This window comes from Squalius cephalus, assembly GCF_949319135.1.
Source record: "Squalius cephalus genome assembly, chromosome: 3".
In the NCBI taxonomy this organism is placed as follows: Eukaryota; Metazoa; Chordata; class Actinopteri; order Cypriniformes; family Leuciscidae; genus Squalius; species Squalius cephalus.
Genome location: NC_137124.1, coordinates 10,353,402 through 10,375,825, shown reverse-complemented (window position 1 = coordinate 10,375,825; position 22,424 = coordinate 10,353,402). Strand labels below are relative to the sequence as shown.

Here is a 22,424-nt window from a genome sequence, read left to right as displayed (position 1 = left end):
TTAGTCCAAATTAAATGAAGAGACTCGATTGCTTTATATGATGAAGATATTTAATTTATAGGCTTTTATTCACAGTTAAACATCGATCAGCAAACATAAACAGAAGCTCAACCAAACCTGCTTGACACGCAAGAACAAACATCATTGGTTCTTGCTGAAATCCGAGAGCTTTTTGTCCCTCCATTGACAGCTACACAACTACCACTTTAATGCTTCAAAAAGATCATTAAAAGATCGTAAAACTATGAATTGCTTCTCTTGACTTGTGAGAACCAATGAGTTTCATTCTCCCGTTACGCTGCACATCTGAGCTTCAGCAAGAACCAATGAGGTTTGTTCTCACGCGTCAAGCAGGTTCGGTTGAGCTTGTTTATGTTGCTGATCAATAAAATCTCTCTATCTCTCAATTCATATGAATTAATTTTACAATCTCCTTATGAACTTTTTGAGGCGTCAAAGTGGTAGTTGCGTAGCTGTCAATGGAGGGACAGAAATCTCTCAGATTTCTTCAAATAGATCTTAATTTGTGTTCCGAAGATGAAAGAAAGTCTTGTTCGACATGAGGGCGAGTAATTAATGACAGAATTTTCATTTTTGGGTGAACTATCCCTTTAACCTTCACAAAGGGTCAGTGAATGAATCTTTTTAGTGAACTGTTTTAAAAGATTCGAGTCAATGGGGTGAATCAAAATTCCCACCACTAGAAGCTAGTACCACAAAACACTCGTATGGGACGTGCCCCAGTACAAACGGGCTAGTGGGAAGTCCTGGGCGGCGGGCGCCTCTCTTTCGTCACACGCCGGAGAGAGAGAGAACTATTCCAAATCTCCCATGTGTTTTTGTAGGGGGGAGGAATGTTGTTAGAGTTTGGCTGGTTGTAGGGCTGTTTTTAACAAACCAAAATCATGAGACTTTTGAGTGCTCGAGACACTTCAAGTTAGGCGCTGTTTTTCTTTGTTTATGCTGGATGCGCTGGCCTGGGCAGTGTTATTGGATAGTAGTATTGAGGTCTAGAGACGACTTTCCTCAACCCCCTTTTTCTCCGGAGCGCTGGCTAACATTAGCAGGATAGCCGCTGCCTCTTCCATACTTTCGTAGAACAACGGGAAAGTTGATTTGAGTCAGGAGACATGGCGGAGACTAAAATAATTTATCACATTGACGAAGAGGAGACGCCGTACTTGGTGAAGATTCCCATAGCGGCTGAGAAAATCACTCTGCTGGATTTTAAACAGGTCTTGAACAAGCCGAACTACAAATTCTTCTTCAAGTCTATGGACCAGGACTTCGGGTGAGTTGAAACACACAAAGATGTGCACGAAATGCCAGAACAAAAACAGCTTTCTTCGTGTTGTAGGAAATGAATATTTGTGTATGTTGTGTTGTAACAGCTTGCTAAGGTTTGGGTGGTCTGATCGTATCAAGCCATCAATGCAAAGTAACTGTGTAACTTTCCAAATGTCTCGAGAGAGTGTATCAGTGGTCTGACTTGGTATAGGCTAATTAAAAAATACTTTGTCCATATTAGTTGAGTTATATACAGATATAACATGGAATGCATATCTACATAGGTCATTCTTTGATTGGCTATCTGGATTGTTTATTACCTTGATTGCTATTATTTGAATTCCATATAGTCAAATTCAGGTTGATGCGAGATATATAGCCTAATTTCTCTAAATCTTTCAGTTTTTAATGTAGCCTAAGTTACACCACTGTGCTTTTTTTTTTTTTTTAAAGAGATGAATGATTTATTCAGCAAAGGCACAAAAATATGTTACAAAACATTTATTTTTTAAATAAGTGCTGTTAACTTTTTATTCATCAAAAAACACTGAAAAAGATGCATCACAGTTCCCACGAAAATATTAAGCTGTTTTAACATTGATAATTATAATAAATGTTTCTTGAACACAAAAACAACAAAAAAAAAAGGTAAAATTCAGAAATTGTTCTGATTACGATCATGTGAGACTGAAGACTGGAGTAATGATCCTGAAAATCCAGCTTTGCATCACAGGAATAAATTCCATTTTAAAATACATTCAACTAGAAAACACTTACACTTATCAATATTTTTGATTAAATAAATGCGGTGAGTAGACTTCTCTTCAATAACATAAAATCTTACTGACCCCAAAGTTTTGAATGGTATTGTATAATTTGTTGCCGTTCTGTCTTCTACTTAAACATTAGGTAGATCATATTCATCATGTCGTGAAATCCTCATCCTTTTTCCCTCTCTTCTTTGCATACATGCCAAGTTTTTAGTGTCCCACTGCTGTCTTGCCGGTCTTTTTTGTAATAAAGAGTGGAGTTCTTTGTCTCAAACCGCATATTTGGCCTGAATCGTCCTGCCATGGACAGAATACCAGCCAATAAATCTCAGCCACGTACTTGTCAGTTATGCATTATCCAGATGCTACAAGAATGTCTGCGGTAATCTTTGCAAATTGGGTTATCATCTGACTGTAAATAGTCCATCAGTTTGACAGCTTACACTTATTACATAGATATGAATCAAAGACATTCACCTGAAGCACTATAAATGTTGAGTCACTGACGCAAATATAAATTATTGATGTTTCATTTTCAGGTTTCATGACGACAATCATATTTATAATGATTAATTTGATTGCTATAATATATACACTACTGTTCAAAAGTTTAGACTGATTTTTTTGTTTTTAAAGAAATTAATACTTTTATTCAGCAAGGACATATTAAGTTGATCAAAAGGGACAGTCAAGACATTTATAATGTTAAACCATAATGTTTTCAAATAAGTGCTGTTCTTTTAAACTTTATATTCATCAAAGAATCCAGAAAAAAAGGTAGGCTATCCCGGTTTCCACAAAAATATTAAGCAGCACAACTGATTTCAACATTGATAATAAGAAATGTTTCTTGAGCAGCAAATCATCATATTAGAATGATTTCTGAAGGATCATGTGACACTGAAGACTGGAGTAATGATGCTGATATAATTACATTTTGAAAAATATTCAAATGGAAAATTGTTATTTGAAATGGAAATAATTTTTCACAATATTGCTATTTTTACTGTATTTTCGATCAAATAAATACAGCCTTGGTGAGCAGAAGCGACTTCTTTCAAAAATGTTTAAAAATGTTAAAAATGTTTAAAAAAACGAATCGACCCAAACTTTTGAATGGTAGTGTATAGCAATATATGTGTAGAAAATATACATATAAAGACTGTGGTACAAAACAAGAAAACCTGCAGAGGGTCTGTTCTGTCTTTTTCATTAACAATGACCATCATTAAAGTCCCCATGAAATCAAAATTGACCCTATTTACTTTGTTAGCGCATATTACTAGTCTTGTGGTGAACAATTAATCCGTGCAAGTAAATATAAAAAAAATTTTTTTTTACCATGGTAATCTTTAATCAAAATCTGAAAAGTTTCTTCCGGTCTGGAATGGTGTCTTTTTCTGATGACGTAGGTTTGACGGCTTGGTTTGAAAACGCTTAACCACTCCCCTCAAACCGTTAGTCTGCTATGAGCGAGAGATTGAGAGGAGGAGCACTAAGTAAAACCCCGCCCTCTGTTCAATATTCTGTTTCACTTGGAAATACGTCATAATAACACTGGAGAAAAGTCGTTTGCAACTTCCGGTTCACGGGGACTTTAACAAGTACATCAGGAGAGTGAAACTAACATGGTTTTACAGGGATTTGCAAATTAGCATGTTTAACCCTCTGGTGCTGTTATTTGTGCTGTCATATTGACTTAATTGTTAAGTTTTGTGTTTTTAGAATTTTTTACTTAATCGTAATCGTAATTTTTACTTAAACGAAACTTGGTAATGGTTTTGGCACTTGCTGTGTGAACACACACACACACACACACACAAAATCATGGACATGATTCGAAAAGGTTAAATGGTCCTGAAAAAAAGAGTCACAGTTTTGTTCGCAGCCAAAAAATGAGCGAATTTCATCTAGTGGAAACGTTTGGTACTGCGGCCAAACGAAATCTAACTGAAAGCTAATTTTTTGAGATATCAACCTCAAATATGGAACACAACCAGTTTAGATTTATGGCTTTGATTTTCTCACAGTTTTAGAGTAAAACATTTTTTGGAAAATATAAAATTTGAAAATTGTATTTTTGTGCACTTTGCATAAGTTGACTTTTTCAAACTTGTTTCACTTCAGCAATAATCTGCCAAGTGTTGCCTTAAAAAGAGACCAAACTTGAATCTGTGCTCCAAAGCATTCAAGATTCATGACAGTTTAAGTTTTTAATAATTCATTAGGTCTTTTTAGATTGATAAAACTGCATTGCTGAGATCTGTTTGTATTGTAGATTTGACTGTGAAAGCGGAATCTTCAGACTTGATCTTTTCTTCTTTCCTACCATGGAAGAAGGGCCGTCGATGTCTCGTCGGTTTCTGTTATTGTGGTAAAGGGTGGACGTGTGTGTGTTGTTGTTGAACGGCGTTGGATGTGGATGTAAGCGGATACGGCAGAGCGCCGTGATGCTGCCGTGCTGATTCGCAGTGTGAAGAGCCAGCTGTCAGTCTGACTGTGTGTGGCAGGAGATGTTTGGGGAGGGATATGGTCGGAGGGTTGGAGACGGGCCATTTGCTTAGTGTCTGGGATAGAATCAACAGAAAGAGAGTGAATGAGAGCGAAAGGAGCCGGGGACCCCTCGGTCTCTCCAGGGCCCCTCTACATTCTCTCTGCTGTTTTTACATCCCCTTAAAAGTACAGACCAGATTCCAGGCCGGCTTTATTCCTCTTACCTTGCTTCTCAGACTTTGTAAGTGCAAATCATCCAAATTAAAATAAATATCCAGATGGTTTCTAAGCCAAATTGTAACATGGTCTGCAGACTTAATATGTCCAGAACTCATTCTGTTGCAAGAGCTTTTGTTGAATGCAGGTTTTCATGAGAGGTTGTGGTTTGAGTGTGTGAGTGTTATTGTGGGCCATGTTAGAGGTCAAGGGTTGTTTTTCAAGTACAGATGTTGGGCTTAATTAGCGTCATTAGAGGGTTTGGGGGTGGGATTGTTTCACATGCGTTAAAACGCCAGGAGAGCTTTGCTTTTAGGAAGTGCTTTGTGAAATTTTTGAAGAGTTGCATCATAGTCAACTGTTTGTTTGGTGCAGAAGAATTGGCAATGGTTTGTGCACATTCAGACAATGAAAAACACTACAGACAAGACTTAAACCTAGTCCCAGACTAAAATGCATGTTTGAGCTGTTTTAACTAGAAGCATTTTGCACTGACATATCTTAAAATATGTCAGTGCCATTGTTTTGTCTCAAGATTCACACCAGTAACGTTTTTTTTTCTAAGGCACGTTTATAAAAGCTACTTTAAATATCCTAATTGAACTAATAATTAGAAAAATAAGAAAAAACAAGTAATTTAATATTTATGTAATAATATAACTAATAGTGGTGTTTTCTAAGGCTAGCATCACTATTACTGCTGATGGATATTCAGATCTTAACTCTAATTATTGAACTTTGGCACCCTTTAAGGGCTCAGTAGGATTACATCCATTTTTATGCCTTGAAAACTTAAACATTTGTTTTTCTGTGCTATATTATACATTATGACATTGTCAACAAGATAATCTGGTATCTGGCTAACAGCCGAGATTTTGTCGGATTAGCAAAAATGACTTGTGATGAGCCTTGCAATCATCAGAATATGAATGCTACCATTCAAAGGTTTTTAAATGTTTTAGAAAGAAGTCTCTTCTGCTCATCAAGCCTTTATTTGATAAAAAATACTGTAAAAACAGTTGTTTTATGAAATATTGTTACACTTAAAATAAAGGCTTTCTATTTTAATATGTTTTAAAATATAATTTAGGGTACGTTTACACGACAACGATGTACTAAAAACGGAAAAAGTTTTTCCTTCGCGTTTTTCGCGTACAGAAGACAACGTTGTCAAAATGATCCCGTTCACCACAAAAACGACTAAAAACGCTGTATTATTCATGCCAGGCCAGTAGTTGGCGATGTCACTTTGTAAAGAAACTACGCGCCTATAGACTGAACATGTAATATACATGTGCATGACGTCACCGTTTTCACAAATTCGCATTTTTGTAGTTTAAATAGAGATGGTAAACGTATTGTTTTCAAAAACTTGCACTTTGAAACCCGTTTTGAAAAGTTTGTGTTTTCAGGCCCCTAGTACGCCGTTGTTGTGTAACTGAACGGCCGAAACAAAGCTTCCGTTTTTAGTTGTTATCAATGTTGAAAACAGTTGTGCTGCTTAATATTTTCATGCAAACCATGATTCATTTTTTTAAGGATCCTTTGATAAATTTAAAGTTTAAATGAATAACATTTATTTGAAATCTTTTGTAACATCTTAAATGTTTTTACTGCCATGTTTGATCAGTCTTTGCTGATTAAAAGTGTTAATTTCTTTCAACAACAAAAAAATTCAGTGCTTACCCCACTTTTGAATGGTAGTGTATGGTTGTGCAAAAGTGTGTTTAATTTATGGAATTACAATATACCTAGCTTCATCTTTTCCATCTTGCATATTGAGATTTTCTTTCTGTAAAGAAAACATAATTAATGAAAATATAAATATTTCTTGTGTTATGGTCTGTGAGTGTGACTACTACTAGCCCAATTAGTAAACAGACATAAAATTCTTATTGTTGAGCCCTGTTATTGTTCTACAGACATGAATTCACCTCAGATTGTGTGGCTTGTGGATGAGATGTGATGGTGATGAGATTTGAAGATTTGATGGTGGTCAAACTTAATAGGATTTTCAATAAAATAGACAGAAAAATTCCGTAGTCATATCGTTTAGGAGGAAAACAGAGCCAGGGACCAGAACATCATAGAAACTTGGATCATTGACATTAAAGTGCCTCTGTTATGCTTTTTCGAATATTCCCTTGAATGCATGTCTACCTATTGTAGCAGACCTCTAAAACAAAATTAGGAACCTTTAAAATAGCATAATAGTGGCACTTTAACAAAAAAAAATATATATTAAACGGCATCGTGACAGCAAGTTTTGCATAATTAAGTACCACTCATGTTTTCATCATAAATTGTACAAATCTAGAATATACATTCTTTCTATTAAGTAAATTCAAAAATAGCCTAAGGCCCGGTTTCACAGACAGGGCTTAGATTAAGCCAGGATTAGGCCTTGGTTCAATTAGGACATTTAAGTAGCTTTTAAAAAAGTACCTTAGAAAAAAAAACCATTACTGATGTGAATCTTGATAACAATGGCACTGATAGTATTTTAAGATATGCCAGTGCAAGATGCTTTCAGTTAAAACAGCTCAAACATGCATTAGACTTAAGCCCCGTCTGTGAAACCGCAGGAATATGTGTGCATTTATCTATGGAAATGTTTGTTCCTCACTTTAATAACTGTGTCTGCTCAGGGTGGTGAAGGAGGAGATCTCAGACGACAGTGCCAAGCTGCCATGCTTCAACGGAAGAGTTGTCTCCTGGGTAAGAAAACAACTGCGCCTGCTCCAGTTCTCTCTGTCACTCAGTCAGCAGTATTTCTTTCCCTCCCCAAACAATATTTGTTTTACTGAGCTCTCATATGGTGTCATAACAGTTCTCGGTTTTTATGAGTGCAAACTGCACCATTTGACTGAGCTCCGCCAAAGCTCCGCATCCCTGTAGTGACATGTAACAGGCCTGTTTTGATTTATGTCACAGTGAATCTTTACAGAGCACTAAGTGTGTGTGTCAGGCCCTTCACACGGAGACTGAAATCCAGTCTCGCCTAAAAGCCCTCAAAGAAAAGCAGGTGCTTAAGTCAAAAGGCCTGGACGAAACCAGACCCACTGGGATGGAAATAGTAGACCACCGTCAGGATGGCTCAAGGTCCCTTGAGAGGGAGTGTACAATAACCTAGCATCCATTAGCATGAAGAAAGGAGAAGGGCATACAATGATACTGTACATCTGAAGTTTCTTTCTCTTCTCAATTATATGACTTTGACTAACATTTAGCATACTGTGTTTTGTTGCAGATTGTTGATGACTTTTCCATTGCTTGTTTGCAGTATTTGAGCTTTTTTTAAAAGGGTTTATTACTCTTCCTGTTCACTGTCAGACATTTACCTCTCCAACTAAAACTCTGCATTTAAATTATACTTACGTAAAACCCAGACACTGGATATGTTTGACCTGAAGCATTGTGTGATCAGTTTTACACTTTCCAGTGAGCTCCACGAGTATATGTCGGGTAAAAAAATGATAATTTGTGGTCATAAGATCTTTTCCTATAGTTCCTTTTGGTTCCTTGTTTTTTTTATGGATCACATTTCAGTCTTACCTCAATCTTCTTTCTCTCTGTAAGCTGGTGTCCTCAGATACCCCTGCAGCCGAACCCCCAGCCCCTCCAGTAGAGGTCCCGTCTCAGCCCTCACCCCCCCCTCCTCCCCTGCCTCCACCTCCCGCCGAGAGGACCGGGGGGATCGGAGACTCCAGACCCCCTTCCTTCCAGTATGTTAATCTGCATCTCTGTTTCTTGCCATGAATGTCATTTTGTGGTTTCGGTCTGCAGCAGTGCTCAGTCGGTGACTAACTTTACAGCTTTCCTTGAAGGAAGGAACACTTACTTTTTTTGTTTATTTGCTTTTCCAAGCTGTATCATAGATTAGTCAAAATATGTGAAATATCATCAGACATCCTGGTTTAAGGTGCAGTAAGCGATTTCTGAGAAACACTGTTGATATTTGAAATTTGCCCAAACAAACACACCCCTCCCTTCATTGATCCACACCCAAAATGCATAAACAAACAATCCAAGAGTGGATGTCTCTTTATCATAGCTGAAGCGAAGCAAGGAAGAACAAAAAATTAACATACAGTACACAAGAATGTACTGTACATGCCCCCTACTGCTGATTGGCTCACTCTCTCTCCTCCCCCATCATGAGTGGACACGCCCCCAACTGCTGATTGTCTCACTCTCCTCCCCCATCATGAGTGGACACGCCCCCTACTGCTGATTGGCTCACTCTCTCTCCTCCCCCATCATGAGTGGATACGCCCCCTACTGCTGATTGGCTCACTCTCTCCTCCCCCATCATGAGTGGATACGCCCCCTACTACTGATTGTCTCACTCTCCTCCCCCATCATGAGTGGACACACCCCCTACTGCTGATTGGCTCACTCTCTCCTCCCCTATCATGAGTGGATACGCCCCCAACTGCTGATTGTCTCACTCTCCTCCCCCATCATGAGTGGACACACCCCCTACTGCTGATTGGCTCACTCTCTCCTCCCCCATCATGAGTGGATACGCCCCCAACTGCTGATTGTCTCACTCTCCTCCCCCATCATGAGTGGACACGCCCCCTACTGCTGATTGTCTCACTCTCCTCCCCCATCATGAGTGGACACACCCCCTACTGCTGATTGGCTCACTCTCCTCCCCCATCATGAGTGGACACACCCCCTACTGCTGATTGGCTCACTCTCCTCCCCCATCATGAGTGGACACGCCCCCTACTGCTGATTGGCTCTCTCTCTCCTCCCCCATCATGAGTGGACACACCCTCTACTGCTGATTGGCTCACTCTCCTCCCCCATCATGAGTGGACACGCCCCCTACTGCTGATTGGCTCACTCTCTCTCCTCCCCCATCATGAGTGGACACACCCCCTACTGCTGATTGGCTCACTCTCCTCCCCCATCATGAGTGGACACACCCCCAATTGCTGATTGTCTCACTCTCCTCCCCCATCATGAGTGGACACGCCCCCTACTGCTGATTGGCTCACTCTCTCTCCTCCCCCATCATGAGTGGACACACCCCCTACTGCTGATTGGTTACAAGTGTGTTGTGCTGCTCGGTCCGATCTACCTTCAACAGCGCTTCTCAGAAATCACTTACTGCAACTTTAAGGATTACAAAGAAATGCTTTTAAAATATGATGCATATTAAACATTTTTGGTTTGTTTCTATAGTGCATTATACAGTATTCAGTAAACCAGCTTCACAGGAATAAACAAGAAAATATCCGTTAATGTTGCAGAATTAATCAATTATGAAACTGTGAGCATAAGGGACTTCTTTAAAAACTTCTGACCAACCCCAAACTTTTGAACAATCGTGTAAAACCTTTGCATGACACCCGCAAGGTAATCCAATATGTTTTCGTGTATAAAGTGCCTAAAACCATGAAGTGTTTGTGGTGTCTGACATGTAACAGGAGAGTTTAAGCTGTTAAATGAAAATAACTGTTAAAAAACAAGAAATAAAAGGTAAAAAATTGATTAAGAGTATGATTTTGTTTTCAGTGTAACTCTCTTGCTCTTGTTTCCTCATCAGATATTGATTTTCTAGAGGCAGCTGGCTTTTAAAAAATTAAGTTTCACTCAGCTTGCAAAGATGTACAGATGTGTCTTGAATGTAAAACAGTGCATGATGTGTGTGTGTTTTTAGTCCCAACACTACAGGCAGCCGGGAGTCCTTAGATGATCAGACAGAGACGGAGTCAGTCGTGTCCTTCAGGAGAGAGAGACCTCGACCCAGAGAGAGCATAGAGCAGCACGGTCTGTCCAGTCTCCTTTGTTGTTTGTTTGACCTAATTATTACTGTGAATTCAACAATTTCAGTACGTTGAGAAAGCAGTCCGTGTTGATTTTGCTGCTGTGTTTCAGTTTCAGGTCCGCGTATGAATGGGCAGTCCCGTATGGACAGACACCTGGCTGGGTATGAGAGTGCCACCACAGTGATGAGCAGTGAACTGGACACCACAAGCTTCTGTGATTCAGATGATGATGACACCATGAGCAGGTCAGAGTGTGTCGTGTGCTTGTACCTGTTTTGTACCTGAAATCCACTTCAATCGCATCTGTAGTTTTTAGGTTGTGTGTGTAATGTTTTATTTAGTGCTCTGAATCAAATGATTGATCTGAAATTAAGTGTGTATGAGCATCTGTGCTTGCTTTTAGTTTGGTTTTAGTCCAGTGGTTCTCAACTGGTCGGTCACAATCCAAAAAGGGGTTGCATACTTGCAGATCTGTTCTGATAGGGTTGCGTGCAGAAATGCTAATAATATTATGCATAACACGATATTTGCACAAAGTAGAAGACAAAAGGCAGTTGCTACCATGTCTCAGATTACATTAAAGTTAAATTTAAAGTTCCTAATTTTGCTCTTACAATAGATTTACATGTCAAAAAACACTTTAATTTTCTCATAATATGCAGTGCACGTCACCTCAAAGAGTCTGAAAACGGTTCGTTTGAAGATTCAGTCTCTCTTAACCCCTCCTTTCCGAGAGTCTACTCTTCTCTGATTGGTCAGACAACCCACTCTGTTGTGATTGGTCGACCGTTTACAGCGATTGTTGGAAATTAGACGCTCATTACCATATCTAAGCTTCATCTCCAGATCTTCGTCAGCGCTTACACAGTGATACGAACGATAGCATCAGTTCCAGCGCGAGTCCTCGTCCTTTTGAAGTGCATCAAAGTGGATTTCAGCAGTTCAGAATCGATTCTTTCTTTTAGGAGACAATAACTTTATTTGTTGTGCACTTTGACCTTTAAACTTTGCAGATCTTTTACTTTCACAAACAGCGATATTACACACTGCATGAAAGGTCAAATAAAAAATTAAAAAACACTTTAAATAGACGTTTATTTGCAACAAGGATGAGTTATTGGATGTTAAGAGCATGAAACCTACAAAATTCAAGAGACATTTAAAAAAACTAATAATAAACCAGCTGAGAAATTTTGAAGTTTTTACCATGTTGGGTTGCGAGTTGATGTCCTGTATAATAAAACCTTGATCCTGAAGCAAAATGAGTTTGATACTTTGATTATGAATGCTTATTTTATTTGACTAAATGTGTGTGATCAGGTTCAGCAGCTCCACTGAGCAGAGCACAGCGTCTAGATTACTCAAACGCCATCGCAGACGCAGGAAACAGCGCCCACGCCTGGAGAGGGTATGAAACAACCATCTGATAATATTGAACAAGTAGTTGTTGTTGTTTTACTGAGTTTTCTTTGTGTTGTATTATAGGCTTCCTCTTTCAGCAGTGTGACAGATTCAACCATGTCCCTAAACATTATTACAGTCACTCTTAACATGGGTCAGTGCCATTTCTTGCCTGTTCTTCCGTGATATTTTCTGCGCTGTTTATATAATATACTTTTTTTTCCTGCTATTGATGAAGTATAAATTGTGTTTAATTCATAATGTGCTCCATACTCCTTCTGTTTGTTGTGTCCTATAGAGAAGTATAATTTCTTGGGCATCAGTATAGTGGGTCAGAGTAATGAGAGAGGAGATGGAGGAATCTACATTGGCTCTATCATGAAGGGAGGAGCAGTGGCTGCAGACGGACGCATTGAACCTGGAGACATGCTGCTGCAGGTGTGTGTGTGTGTGTGTGTGTGTGTGTGTGTGTGTGTGTGTGTGTGTGTGTGTGTGTGTGAAGAAAATATTCTATATAGAACCTTAAAAGGTTCTGTCAGGCACTTCATATATATATATAACCTTTTCGGAGTTCCGATTGTGGGTTCATTTTATGGATTTAAATTTATTTAATGAAATTTGTTTTAATTCACTTTTAATTTTAATTAAATGTTATGAATTAAGCACCATACTTTATTAGTAGTGACAATACTTTATCACGCAGTACAAATGAAATAACCCATTAAACATGAAAGTATTATGCAATCATGTCAGACATTTCTCCTTTCATAGAACCTTTTTGGCATAAATCCTAGGGTTCTACTAGCCTGGAAATCCAGTCCTAAATCTGAAAGATTAATGGTCTGGCATCGACAAATGAAAATCGGCCAGCTCGAGGGGCGGCACCAAGCGTGCATTTGAAAATCTCACTGCACGCAATTGGATAACACTACGACCAATCACAACAAGCCCCATACGCTTAGCTACCAGCGGCGCTAACTGGTAGATTAGACTCTTGCCGTATCCGGTCGGCAAAACAGCAAAAACGCCCTTCTTGCAAAGGAAGGATTCGAGCGCCGTCTTCTGTTCCTCTTTTAGATAAAAAGCCAAGTCTAACTCGTTCATTGTAGCGGCCAAAGCCGTTTCAAACAACTGGTGTTCATCCATAGCCATCTTGCAATGTTTACTAATGACTTTGACGTCGCAGCGCTGTCGTCATCTGTTTAGATCGCCTCTGGCCCGCCTATATCAGATAACCCGATGTGATTGGTGAAGCTCAGATACTAAGGCATAGTTAATGAGCATCATTACTTGAATCCAGAGTAAACTCGCTGAGCAAATTCAAATTGTGCTCTCGTAAGAACTCTGGATTTCCAGGGTTCTATATAGAACCCCATTGAAACTTTTTATTTTTTCCTAAGAGTGTAGAAAATACGTGATTAGTGCTGGGAAATCAGGCACAAAGTGAGACCTGCACATTATAATCTCTACTCGATGGGCAACCAGCCAGTCAGATGAGTGAGTTTTAATTCCCGTCGAACGCAGTGGCTTTGCGTTAAAATCTGAAACCATGTACTCAGACCGCACCCAGCTTCAAGGCACAAACATTGGGAACATTTCAAAAGTAATCACCTCTAAACAAGAGATCAGTACTTTCACTGCTGCAAGGTTGTGTTGTAATGACTGGCTCTAATGTTTCTTCTCTTTTCTGTGCAGGTGAATGACATCAACTTTGAGAACATGAGTAATGATGATGCAGTCAGGGTGCTCCGTGAGATCGTCCACAAACCGGGGTGAGTCTGTGACAATTACCCTTAAAGTCCCCCTGTGGTGAAAATCCAGCTTTTAATGTTGTCTATATGTCTATGTGTTGTTTTTAATATGCTTTAAGACAAACCATGTGCAAATTCATAAGTCGACACCATTGCTGAGTATTTTCTCATTAAAACTGCAGTGAACCAAAGACAGTCTCAAAAACACAGTTTGAAATCACTGGTGTTTCTGACGTCACAAACTACCTTGTAACCAATCAGATCAACATGTGATCGTCAACGAGTGGATCTCTGAGCTGGTGTGAGTGAGTGGAGGCGGGGCTCATTTACGTATTCATAGAAAAAAAAAATTGTTTTAAGGGATAAAATTATTCTCTACAGGGGGACTTTAAAGGTGCTGTATGTATTTTTTTTTTCACGATACTAAAGCACAAAAATACCATAATATGTTTACAGAGATTTAGGAAACATGCTAAGTTCACACACATGTTTCTCCAAAAAACAATGCTACAGCCAGTTTGAAATGTGCTTTCCTTATCAGAATGTCAGTTTTTGTTTTGGTCTGTGACTCTGCCCGCTGCCAATTTACTTAATAGTATTTCTACACCTAGGTTGCCAGTCATTGGAAAACACAGCCTATTGTAGCTATTCTAGCCAGCAAACAAACTGGGTCAGAGATTGCAGATTCTACCCGACCTAAAAAGCCTCGGCATCCATCTAAAAATCTCTGTCCAGAGGCAAAACACGGATAAATCAGCTCATTAACTGACAGTGTAAGGCTTGTCGCCTTCCATTGTCAATTGCTTTTATTCCTGTTGCGTGTCCTCAATCTGGCAACCCGCGTGAGCGTCCAGTCGAAGGAGGAGGCAGGGGAAACAACTCTCTCCAATATTTTGAATTTGGACTGCAGTTCCCATTTCAACCAATATTACAAACTAAGCTTGTTGTCCCGGAACGGCCTGTCACATATTTATTTCTTTTTTGCTTCCTGACAAAAATCTTAAATCTTTTCAACTCAAGTACAGTAAAATGAAGAGAAAACAGGTGTCATTAGTTGTGTAATTGGAGGTTTAGCAATGTATTTTATCACTGTTGCGCTACCAGAGGAAACTATCCATGCATCCATCTATACATTTTCACATCCCCCAACTAAAAGAAAATCTCACTGGTGGAAACTGGTCAATACAACATTGTGATGCTGTTTATATGTACTTGTCTCGTAAATATAATGCTATATTTTAAATGCAATCATTCTGACACGATTTGAAGGGAGCATTACAATAAGAGTACAGTAGTGTCGCATTACATTGGCATTACAGCGCATTACATTGACAGCCAATCAGAATCAATCCTGCTTTAAAGAGCTCGAGCATTTAAAGCGGCGGACGACTTAAATGCAGCACACGCTTAGAATAAACAGAACAATAACGTCTAATAGAGTGTGAACGGGCCTTAATAATTCCTGCAATGTAATAATATCACTTTAACTCTCTTAGACCCATCACTCTGACTGTGGCAAAATGTTGGGATCCTGCTCCTCAAGGCTATTTCACCCTGCCACGCAGTAAGTCTCATTTTAATATTATATATGAATAACTATGTAACTGTAATTTTACATAAAATGTATTAGACCTAATAAATTGGGGTTGGTATGATTGTATATTTTTTTAAAGAAATAAATACTTTTATTGAGCAAGAATGCTTAAATTTATCAAAAGTAAAATAAATTAATAAATGTTGTTCTTTTGAACTTTTTTATACATTAAGGAATTTTACATAAAGAAAATATTTCTTGAGCAGCAAATCAGCATAATATAATGATTTCTGAAGGATCATGTGACACTGAAGACTGGAGTAATGATGCTGAAAATTCAGCTTTGATCACAGGAATAAATTACATTTTAAAGTATATTAAAATAGAAAACAGTTATTTTGAATTGTAATAATATTTCACAATTTTACAGTATTTTTGATCAAATAAATGCAACCATGGTGAGCAGAAGAGACTTCTTTCAAGAACATTTAAAAGTCTTGCCATCCCAAATGTTGTTTTTAATGATGATGAGCTGATATTTGAGATCTGTTTATCTATCATCCTTCCCCATCGTCTCTGTCAGATGAGCCAATCCGGCCCATCGACCCGGCAGCATGGATCAATCACTCGGTAGCTCTCACAGGGGTGTTTCCGTCCTACCCAAGCAGCACAATCACCTCCAGCTCATCTGTCACTGAAACTGAACGTGAGCATTACGCTGATTACTCATTAGCCTACACTCTCTCTTAGCCCCATCATTCTAACTGTGTTTCTCTGTCTGTAGGCTTTGACGAGTTTAACCTGTCTCTTCGCTCTGACATGGCATCTGTTGCGAAGGCCATGGCATCTCCAGAGTCCGGTCTGGAGGTCAGAGACCGAATGTGGCTGAAGATCACTATTCCCAATGCTTTCCTAGGTCAGAGACTCGTTCACGTTTACCTGACTCTGTATTTACACAGTTGCTGCATCCCAATTCGCCTGCTCATACTATGGCCTGAAAGTATGTGCTGTTTTTGTGAAGAAAAAGTACATACTTTTGAGTGTCTAGCAGAAGAGTAGGCAAGCTTTGAGACATACTACTAGTACTACATCATAACTGTTTCATGCCAGTATCAATCAGATTGTTGATCGTGGATTAGCGAAGTCTACCTATTCTTGTGTGTGTATGGTGTGTATGAATATTTTGTGTAATTTTGAATGTACCTGGTTCTGTCGATATGCTGGCTATTGAGTCCATTACAAATGTCCCTATCAGGGACAATAAAGTATATTTCATTTAATTTAATTTTATAATACTGTAAGAGTGCCCGCCCCCTTTTTCAGCAGCGCTAGTTCTGGAAGTATTTTTTTTAATTCACCATTTTAAAACAGTCTTCGTTAACGAGTTATAAGCCATGAAGCAAGCCAGTCAGCTGGTTACAACATTACTATTTAGGATGGATTGTGTGTAAATTGGGACGCAGCAACTGTTCCCAAATGAACTTTGTAATATGACTGAGACAAATGGGCCTTAAATCTAATCTCATGTTTGTTTTTCTCTGGCTTTATGACTGCGTGTGTGTGTGTGTGTACAGGTTCAGATGTGGTTGAGTGGTTGTACCATCACATCGAAGGGTTTCAAGACAGACGGGAAGCTCGTAAATATGCCAGTAACCTACTAAAGGCTGGTTTCATCAGACATACAGTTAACAAGATCACCTTCTCTGAACAGTGTTATTACATATTTGGAGACTTTAGCAACTGTGAAAATTGTAAGTAGAACTGGCGTTTCTTTTAGTTAATATTTTAAAGAAGGAATGCACAAGAAATGTGTTTCTTTTTCACTTACACAGACTCTCACGACCTTTTCCTCTCAGACATGGCCAACCTTTCTCTTAACGATAACGATGGATCCAGTGGCGCTTCAGACCAGGACACTCTGGCCCCTCTTCCACTGCCAGGGGCGACCCCGTGGCCCCTGCTCCACTCTTTCACGTACCAGTACCCTCACCCTTATTCCACCCAGCCGCCTCCCTACCATGAGCTCTCCAACTACAGCTACGGCCCAGGCAGCGCGGGCAGCCAGCACAGCGAAGGTAACCAGCTACACTCACCCTCAGTGTGTGTGTGTGTGTGGACGTACTCAACACAAATATATGGAAATGTAATAGTCAATAATCTCAAAAGTCCACATACACTACTGTTCATAGGGTTGGCGTCAGTAAGATTTTTTTATTCCGCAAGAATGCATTAAATTGATCAAAAGTTATGATACAGATTTTTATATTGTTATAAAAAATCAATTTCAAATAGATGCTTTGAAATTTTCTACTCGTTCAATTCACATTTATTTGTATTGCACTTTTCACAATGCATGTTTCAAAACGGCTGGTTTCTACGTTACAATTTAGAGTCAAAATATGTCAAAAATGTACAGTTTTAAGATCATACAAATCATGCAGTTAGCTCATATAATTTATTCATTTAGACAGAAACAATGAGCTCATTAAAGCAATTATTATTAAAATATTAATTAAACATTAAGAATCTTGATCATTGCTTCCTCAAATTTTAAGCCGCACAACTGTTTTCAGCATTGCTAATAGTAAACGTTTCTTGAGCATCAAATCATCATATTAGAGTGATTTCTGAAGGATCATGTGACACTGAAGACTGGAGTAATGATGCTGAAAATTCAGCTTTGCATCACAGGAATAAATTACATTTTAAAATGCATTAAAACGGTAAAGAGTTATTTTAAATTATAATAATATTTGACAATATTATTGTTTTTACTGTATTTTCGGTTAAATAAATGCAGTCTTGGTGAGAAGAGACTTTCAGAAACATTAAACAAAACCTTACTGACCCTAAACATTTAAACTGTGGTGTTTGTCCATTGATTTTCATTAAGGAACTAAGGTTGTGAGAAAACGTTGAATTTTTATTTTTATTCGATTTTTATTCGTATTTAATACATTTTATTGTTTTATTTTATGTTAATTTATCTAATGGTAAAATAGTAATAATAATCATTTATTTTTTTAACATTCCGACTTGTGAAACACTTTAAAGTGCCCCTTTTATGCTATTTTAAAGATTCCTAATTTTGCTCCTACAACAAATTTACATGCATTCAAGGTCAAAAACGCTTTAATTTTCTTTTTATATTACATTACACATCACCTCATTTCTCAGAGTCTAAAACGGTACTTTTGAAGATTCAGTCTCTTTAAACCCCTCCTTACCGAGAGCCTGCTCTGCTCTGCTCTGATTGGTCAGACGGTCCAGTCTGTTGTGATTGGTCGACCGCTTACAGCGTGTCTGAAACCAAACAGCTATTACCATAATCTGAACTTCTGCTCCGGATCTTCCTCAACGTTTGATACACAATGATACGAACAGTAACGATGGCGTAGCTTTTTTCCATATCAGTTCCAGCACGGGTCCTCGTCTGTTTCAAATGCATGCAAAGCGTCTTCTCAACATGAACAACACGAACCAAACTCTTCCAGTCTCAGCTACAACTACAGTGTTTGAGGGTCAAAGTAGACGTTGTTCACAAGCAGCCAATGAAGACCTTAGACTGACATTATGCAAATGTGTCACATTGTTACGTAGGTTTGTAACAGGAAGTGAAACTGGAATTACTGACGACTTTTTCAACAGTTCAGAATCAATTCTTTCTTTTAGGAGACAATAACTTTATTTGTAATGCACTTCAATCTTTAAAACTGAGACCTTTTACATTCACAAACAGCGATATTACACACTGCATGAAAGGTAATATTCGAAAAAGCATAATAGAGGCACTTTAAGCTTCTTTTTGTAACTTATAGTGCTATACAAATAAAATGTATAAATATTATTTCCAGCTGCCCTGTGAAGAAGTTTCTGTGTCCACAGAACCTATTAACAGCTGTTGTGTTTTGTCTCTCTCTCAGGGAGTCACAGCAGTGGCTCCACACGCAGCGACGGAGAGAAGCGAAGGGGAAGTAAAAGTGTATCCGGCAGTACGGTGGGCGGCAGCGTCCGTGACGATAAATCTCCCAGCGGGGGCGGGGCTGACTCGCGCTCCGGCAGCGGCAGCGAATCAGATTACTCGGTTCGCAGCGGCCTGAGACGAGACCACGGCTCAGCCACGCCCAGCGAACACAGTCGCTCGAGCCAGCGCTCGCACCATCGCGTCCCGTCCGCTCACCTCGCCCCGTATCCGCCTGGAATCCCAATCCCTTACAACCCGATGATGGTGATGATGGTGCCACAGCACGCACACCTAGCACTTGGAGCCCCGCACCCACAAGCCCCTGCTCTGCCGCCCCACCACGCCTTGCTGGCCTCAGGCACTCCAGGCGGTCCTCCTGGAGCTCCTCCAACCCGAGACCTGGGCTCCGTCCCACCTGAGCTCACTGCCTCCAGGCAGTCGTTCCACTTGGCCATGGGCAACCCCAGTGAGTTTTTCGTGGATGTGATGTAATGAAGGATGTAGCCGTTGATGCATGATGAAGGAATAAATGCTGAGAGGTTTGTGATCACGTGATAACTGTGAGTTCTGCTCTGCGACGGACAGAGATGTAGTTTACTGTATCAGTGCAGCTCTTTAGAGTTAGTGTTTGTTCTTGACGGTAGGAACAGGGTTTATGGAAGGGTAGGAAGTCTTGCATAGCAGACTTCAAAATCCATTTTTTTTTTGTGGTATTAACCGCAACACGGTTAACTCCTTCTGAACGACTGTTTCGGGGTGAAAAGAATTGGCTTATTCTTTTTCCGAGTGTTGTTAGTTTTCTTTAAATTTTCCCACAAATTGCTGGAAGGCCTTTGGTTAAGCTCTAAGAAAGCTTCTCGTGACTTTCCAGAAAATATTTTCAAGTATGCTTTACACACCTTTAAAATGACCAACATTAGGACATGAAATCCACTGGAACGCAAGCAAAAATATAACTTTAAATGAATAAAAGCCATGCCTTCAAAAACCTTTAAAAGGATTCAAATGTTTGAAAGAGTTGATCAGATGTATCTTTTTTTTTTTTTCTAAGTAGTGCTTACCAAGGAATTCTGAAAGCTTTTCTCTAATGTACTATGTACTGTATGCTTTAATATTTGCCTTTGTAAACTGTCTTTGTACTGCTGAACGGAGCCAGGGTTTATGGAAACAAATATTTGGTTGTCGTTTTCAGAGATTTCAAGAATTGTTTTGGTTCCTGGTCTTAGAAAGCAGTCCCTTTCCAAGACCCTCACAAATAGGCAGACTATAAAATGGTTGTACTAAAATGGTACACACAGAGGAAGTTTAAACCTCGTAAAAGGTACTTTCTGGGTAGAAGTGGTTGTTTTTTCTTTGTTTTTTCTACTCCAGAGCTTTTTTTTTTTTGTCTCTTTGTATGGTTGATAATCATAGCGCCTTTTTTATATGAGTGTATAGATATACAAGTCCAAGTATGCAAGTCCTACATAACGACCGAATCTCAATGGAATGCCATGTTTAAGTGTTACATTTTGAATATCATCATACTGTCACTTTTGCATGTCTTTAATCCAAATAAATTTATGATAGAATTAACTCCGAAACTAGTCATTTGTTCTCTAAGAATTGTCAAGTGTTTGATGATAATGTCTCATCTTTGTGTTTTAGTTACAATCTTTGTCTTAGGTACTTCTATATACTGTATACTGTTTATATGTACAGTATATCACTACCAGGGGCGAGTCAGGCCCTGTTTACTCCTGGGATTAAGAAGTGTTTTAGTCGATCTGATCACAAGTGGACGACGCTAAATACAGGTGTAAACAGGGTCTAGAACATTTTGAGCTTGTCCACTTTCCACCACTTTCAGAGGTCGTCGAAAACGCATTCGACCGGATTGCTTTCGTAGTGTAAACACTCATGTGATCAAATGTGTTCAAACAGCCACAAAATACCGTCTACTCTCCACTACTGATCTAATGCGTAACATTATGAGGAGCGCTGGCTAGACGGGGTTTAAACTTTGTCGGCTGGAGACCCAAGTTTGGTTTGAAGAAGAAAAATTCACCAAACACAATGTTCTCTCGCCATTCCTGATTTCTAACACACACTCACAGCGTTCGGCTGATCTTGCGGCTGTCAGAGCAGAAACTAAAGCTGATGCTCTCCATATGTTTTTCTGTTGTATCCGTGTGCGTTCATTTGTAATTTGCGTGAGCTTATATTGTCCATTAGATTGAAAGCTCTGACAAAACCCATACATTTCCCCGGCCATGGACCCTCCCCTCGAAGAAATCAGGACAGAAGTGGTTGAAAGTGGACAAAAGAGACGGATTAAAACACCAGGTGTAAACGGAAATGTGTCTCCCTCGTCTACTTGAGAACCGATCAACCAAAACACATCTTAATACCAGGTGTAAACAGGGCCTTAGAGGAAGCGAGTTCCCCTTGGTCGGTTCGTTCGCGATCGCCTATCAGGGTGGGTGGGTTGGTTGTCCCCTTTGATCAGTTCGGGATCACCTTCCGTCGCACCAGTGGCACCGCCCGAAGAACGGCCCTGATCACTGTATCAATGTTATATACACATCTATAGTTAGAATCCCCTCAGGTTGTTGAAATGAAGTGTGAATCAGCTCGAAATTTCGATTTTTATTCACACAAAATTTGTCCTTCCAATGCAGCTCTCAAATCTCAGTCTCCCTCCCGCATAATCGAACTGTTTCTTTGGGATCACCAACAACACGTGCCCGAATCAGAGGCATTGTGGGTTCAGTTATGTGTGATGCGTTATGGTGCCATTTCTAAATTGATTGCAAATTATACTTAATGAGATAAATAACTTTTAAGGGCTGTTATGGTGTGGTTCCCCCTGCCATTTGACAGGTTTTTATCACAAACTGTCATTATATACAATTAATTTTAGAAATTCTCCTTTTGTTTTCCACTAAAAGCAAAAAATAGAAAAAAAAGAAAAGAAATAAAAGCTGCATGCAGTTTTGGAACAACATGAGGGTGAGTAAATATTCTTCAGAATGTGTATTTTTGGATGAAATTACAATAATATTTAATATATAAGCTAATATATTAGTTTATAGTTTAATAAAGTTGCCTCTGGAGACCCATCATTCCAGTGTCACATTAATAATTATCCAGAATTTTGTATTTCTTTTTTGGGAGTTAACACACCGCTCAAATGTTGACAGGTAAAATATTATACATTTATAAATTACAATATTTGTTTGTCAA

General features: G+C 39.1%; 1 protein-coding gene across 2 annotated transcripts; it reads left to right on the top strand.

Annotated features, from left to right (window-relative positions):
* The first annotated feature begins 597 nt into the window (after nucleotides 1-597).
* Nucleotides 598-20,778, top strand: dvl2 (dishevelled segment polarity protein 2). Of its 2 annotated transcripts, none has more exons than XM_079867728.1 (15): nucleotides 598-1,291; nucleotides 7,415-7,484; nucleotides 8,346-8,491; nucleotides 10,441-10,550; nucleotides 10,659-10,794; nucleotides 11,870-11,957; nucleotides 12,035-12,104; nucleotides 12,249-12,388; nucleotides 13,646-13,722; nucleotides 15,198-15,265; nucleotides 15,819-15,941; nucleotides 16,020-16,151; nucleotides 16,810-16,986; nucleotides 17,068-17,310; nucleotides 19,159-20,775. In XM_079867728.1, exons 1-15 carry the CDS (start codon nucleotides 1,131-1,133, stop codon nucleotides 19,689-19,691), a joined length of 2,274 nt encoding a protein of 757 aa, XP_079723854.1. In that variant the 5' UTR covers nucleotides 598-1,130; the 3' UTR covers nucleotides 19,692-20,775. The 2 variants fall into 2 exon arrangements, with proteins under 2 accessions (XP_079723854.1, XP_079723855.1); XM_079867729.1 differs by having other exon boundaries at nucleotides 600-1,291; nucleotides 17,092-17,310; nucleotides 19,159-20,778.
* Nucleotides 20,779-22,424: the final 1,646 nt, after the last annotated feature.

Excerpts from the sequence above, each read along its gene's own strand:
- dvl2 (XM_079867728.1), top strand. The coding sequence starts at position 1,131 with ATGGCGGAGACTAAAATAATTTATCACATTGACGAAGAGGAGACGCCG. Across the intron at positions 13,723-15,197 it reads GAGATCGTCCACAAACCGGG|ACCCATCACTCTGACTGTGG; the intron begins GTGAGTCTGTGA and ends TAACTCTCTTAG. Across the intron at positions 15,266-15,818 it reads CTATTTCACCCTGCCACGCA|ATGAGCCAATCCGGCCCATC; the intron begins GTAAGTCTCATT and ends CGTCTCTGTCAG.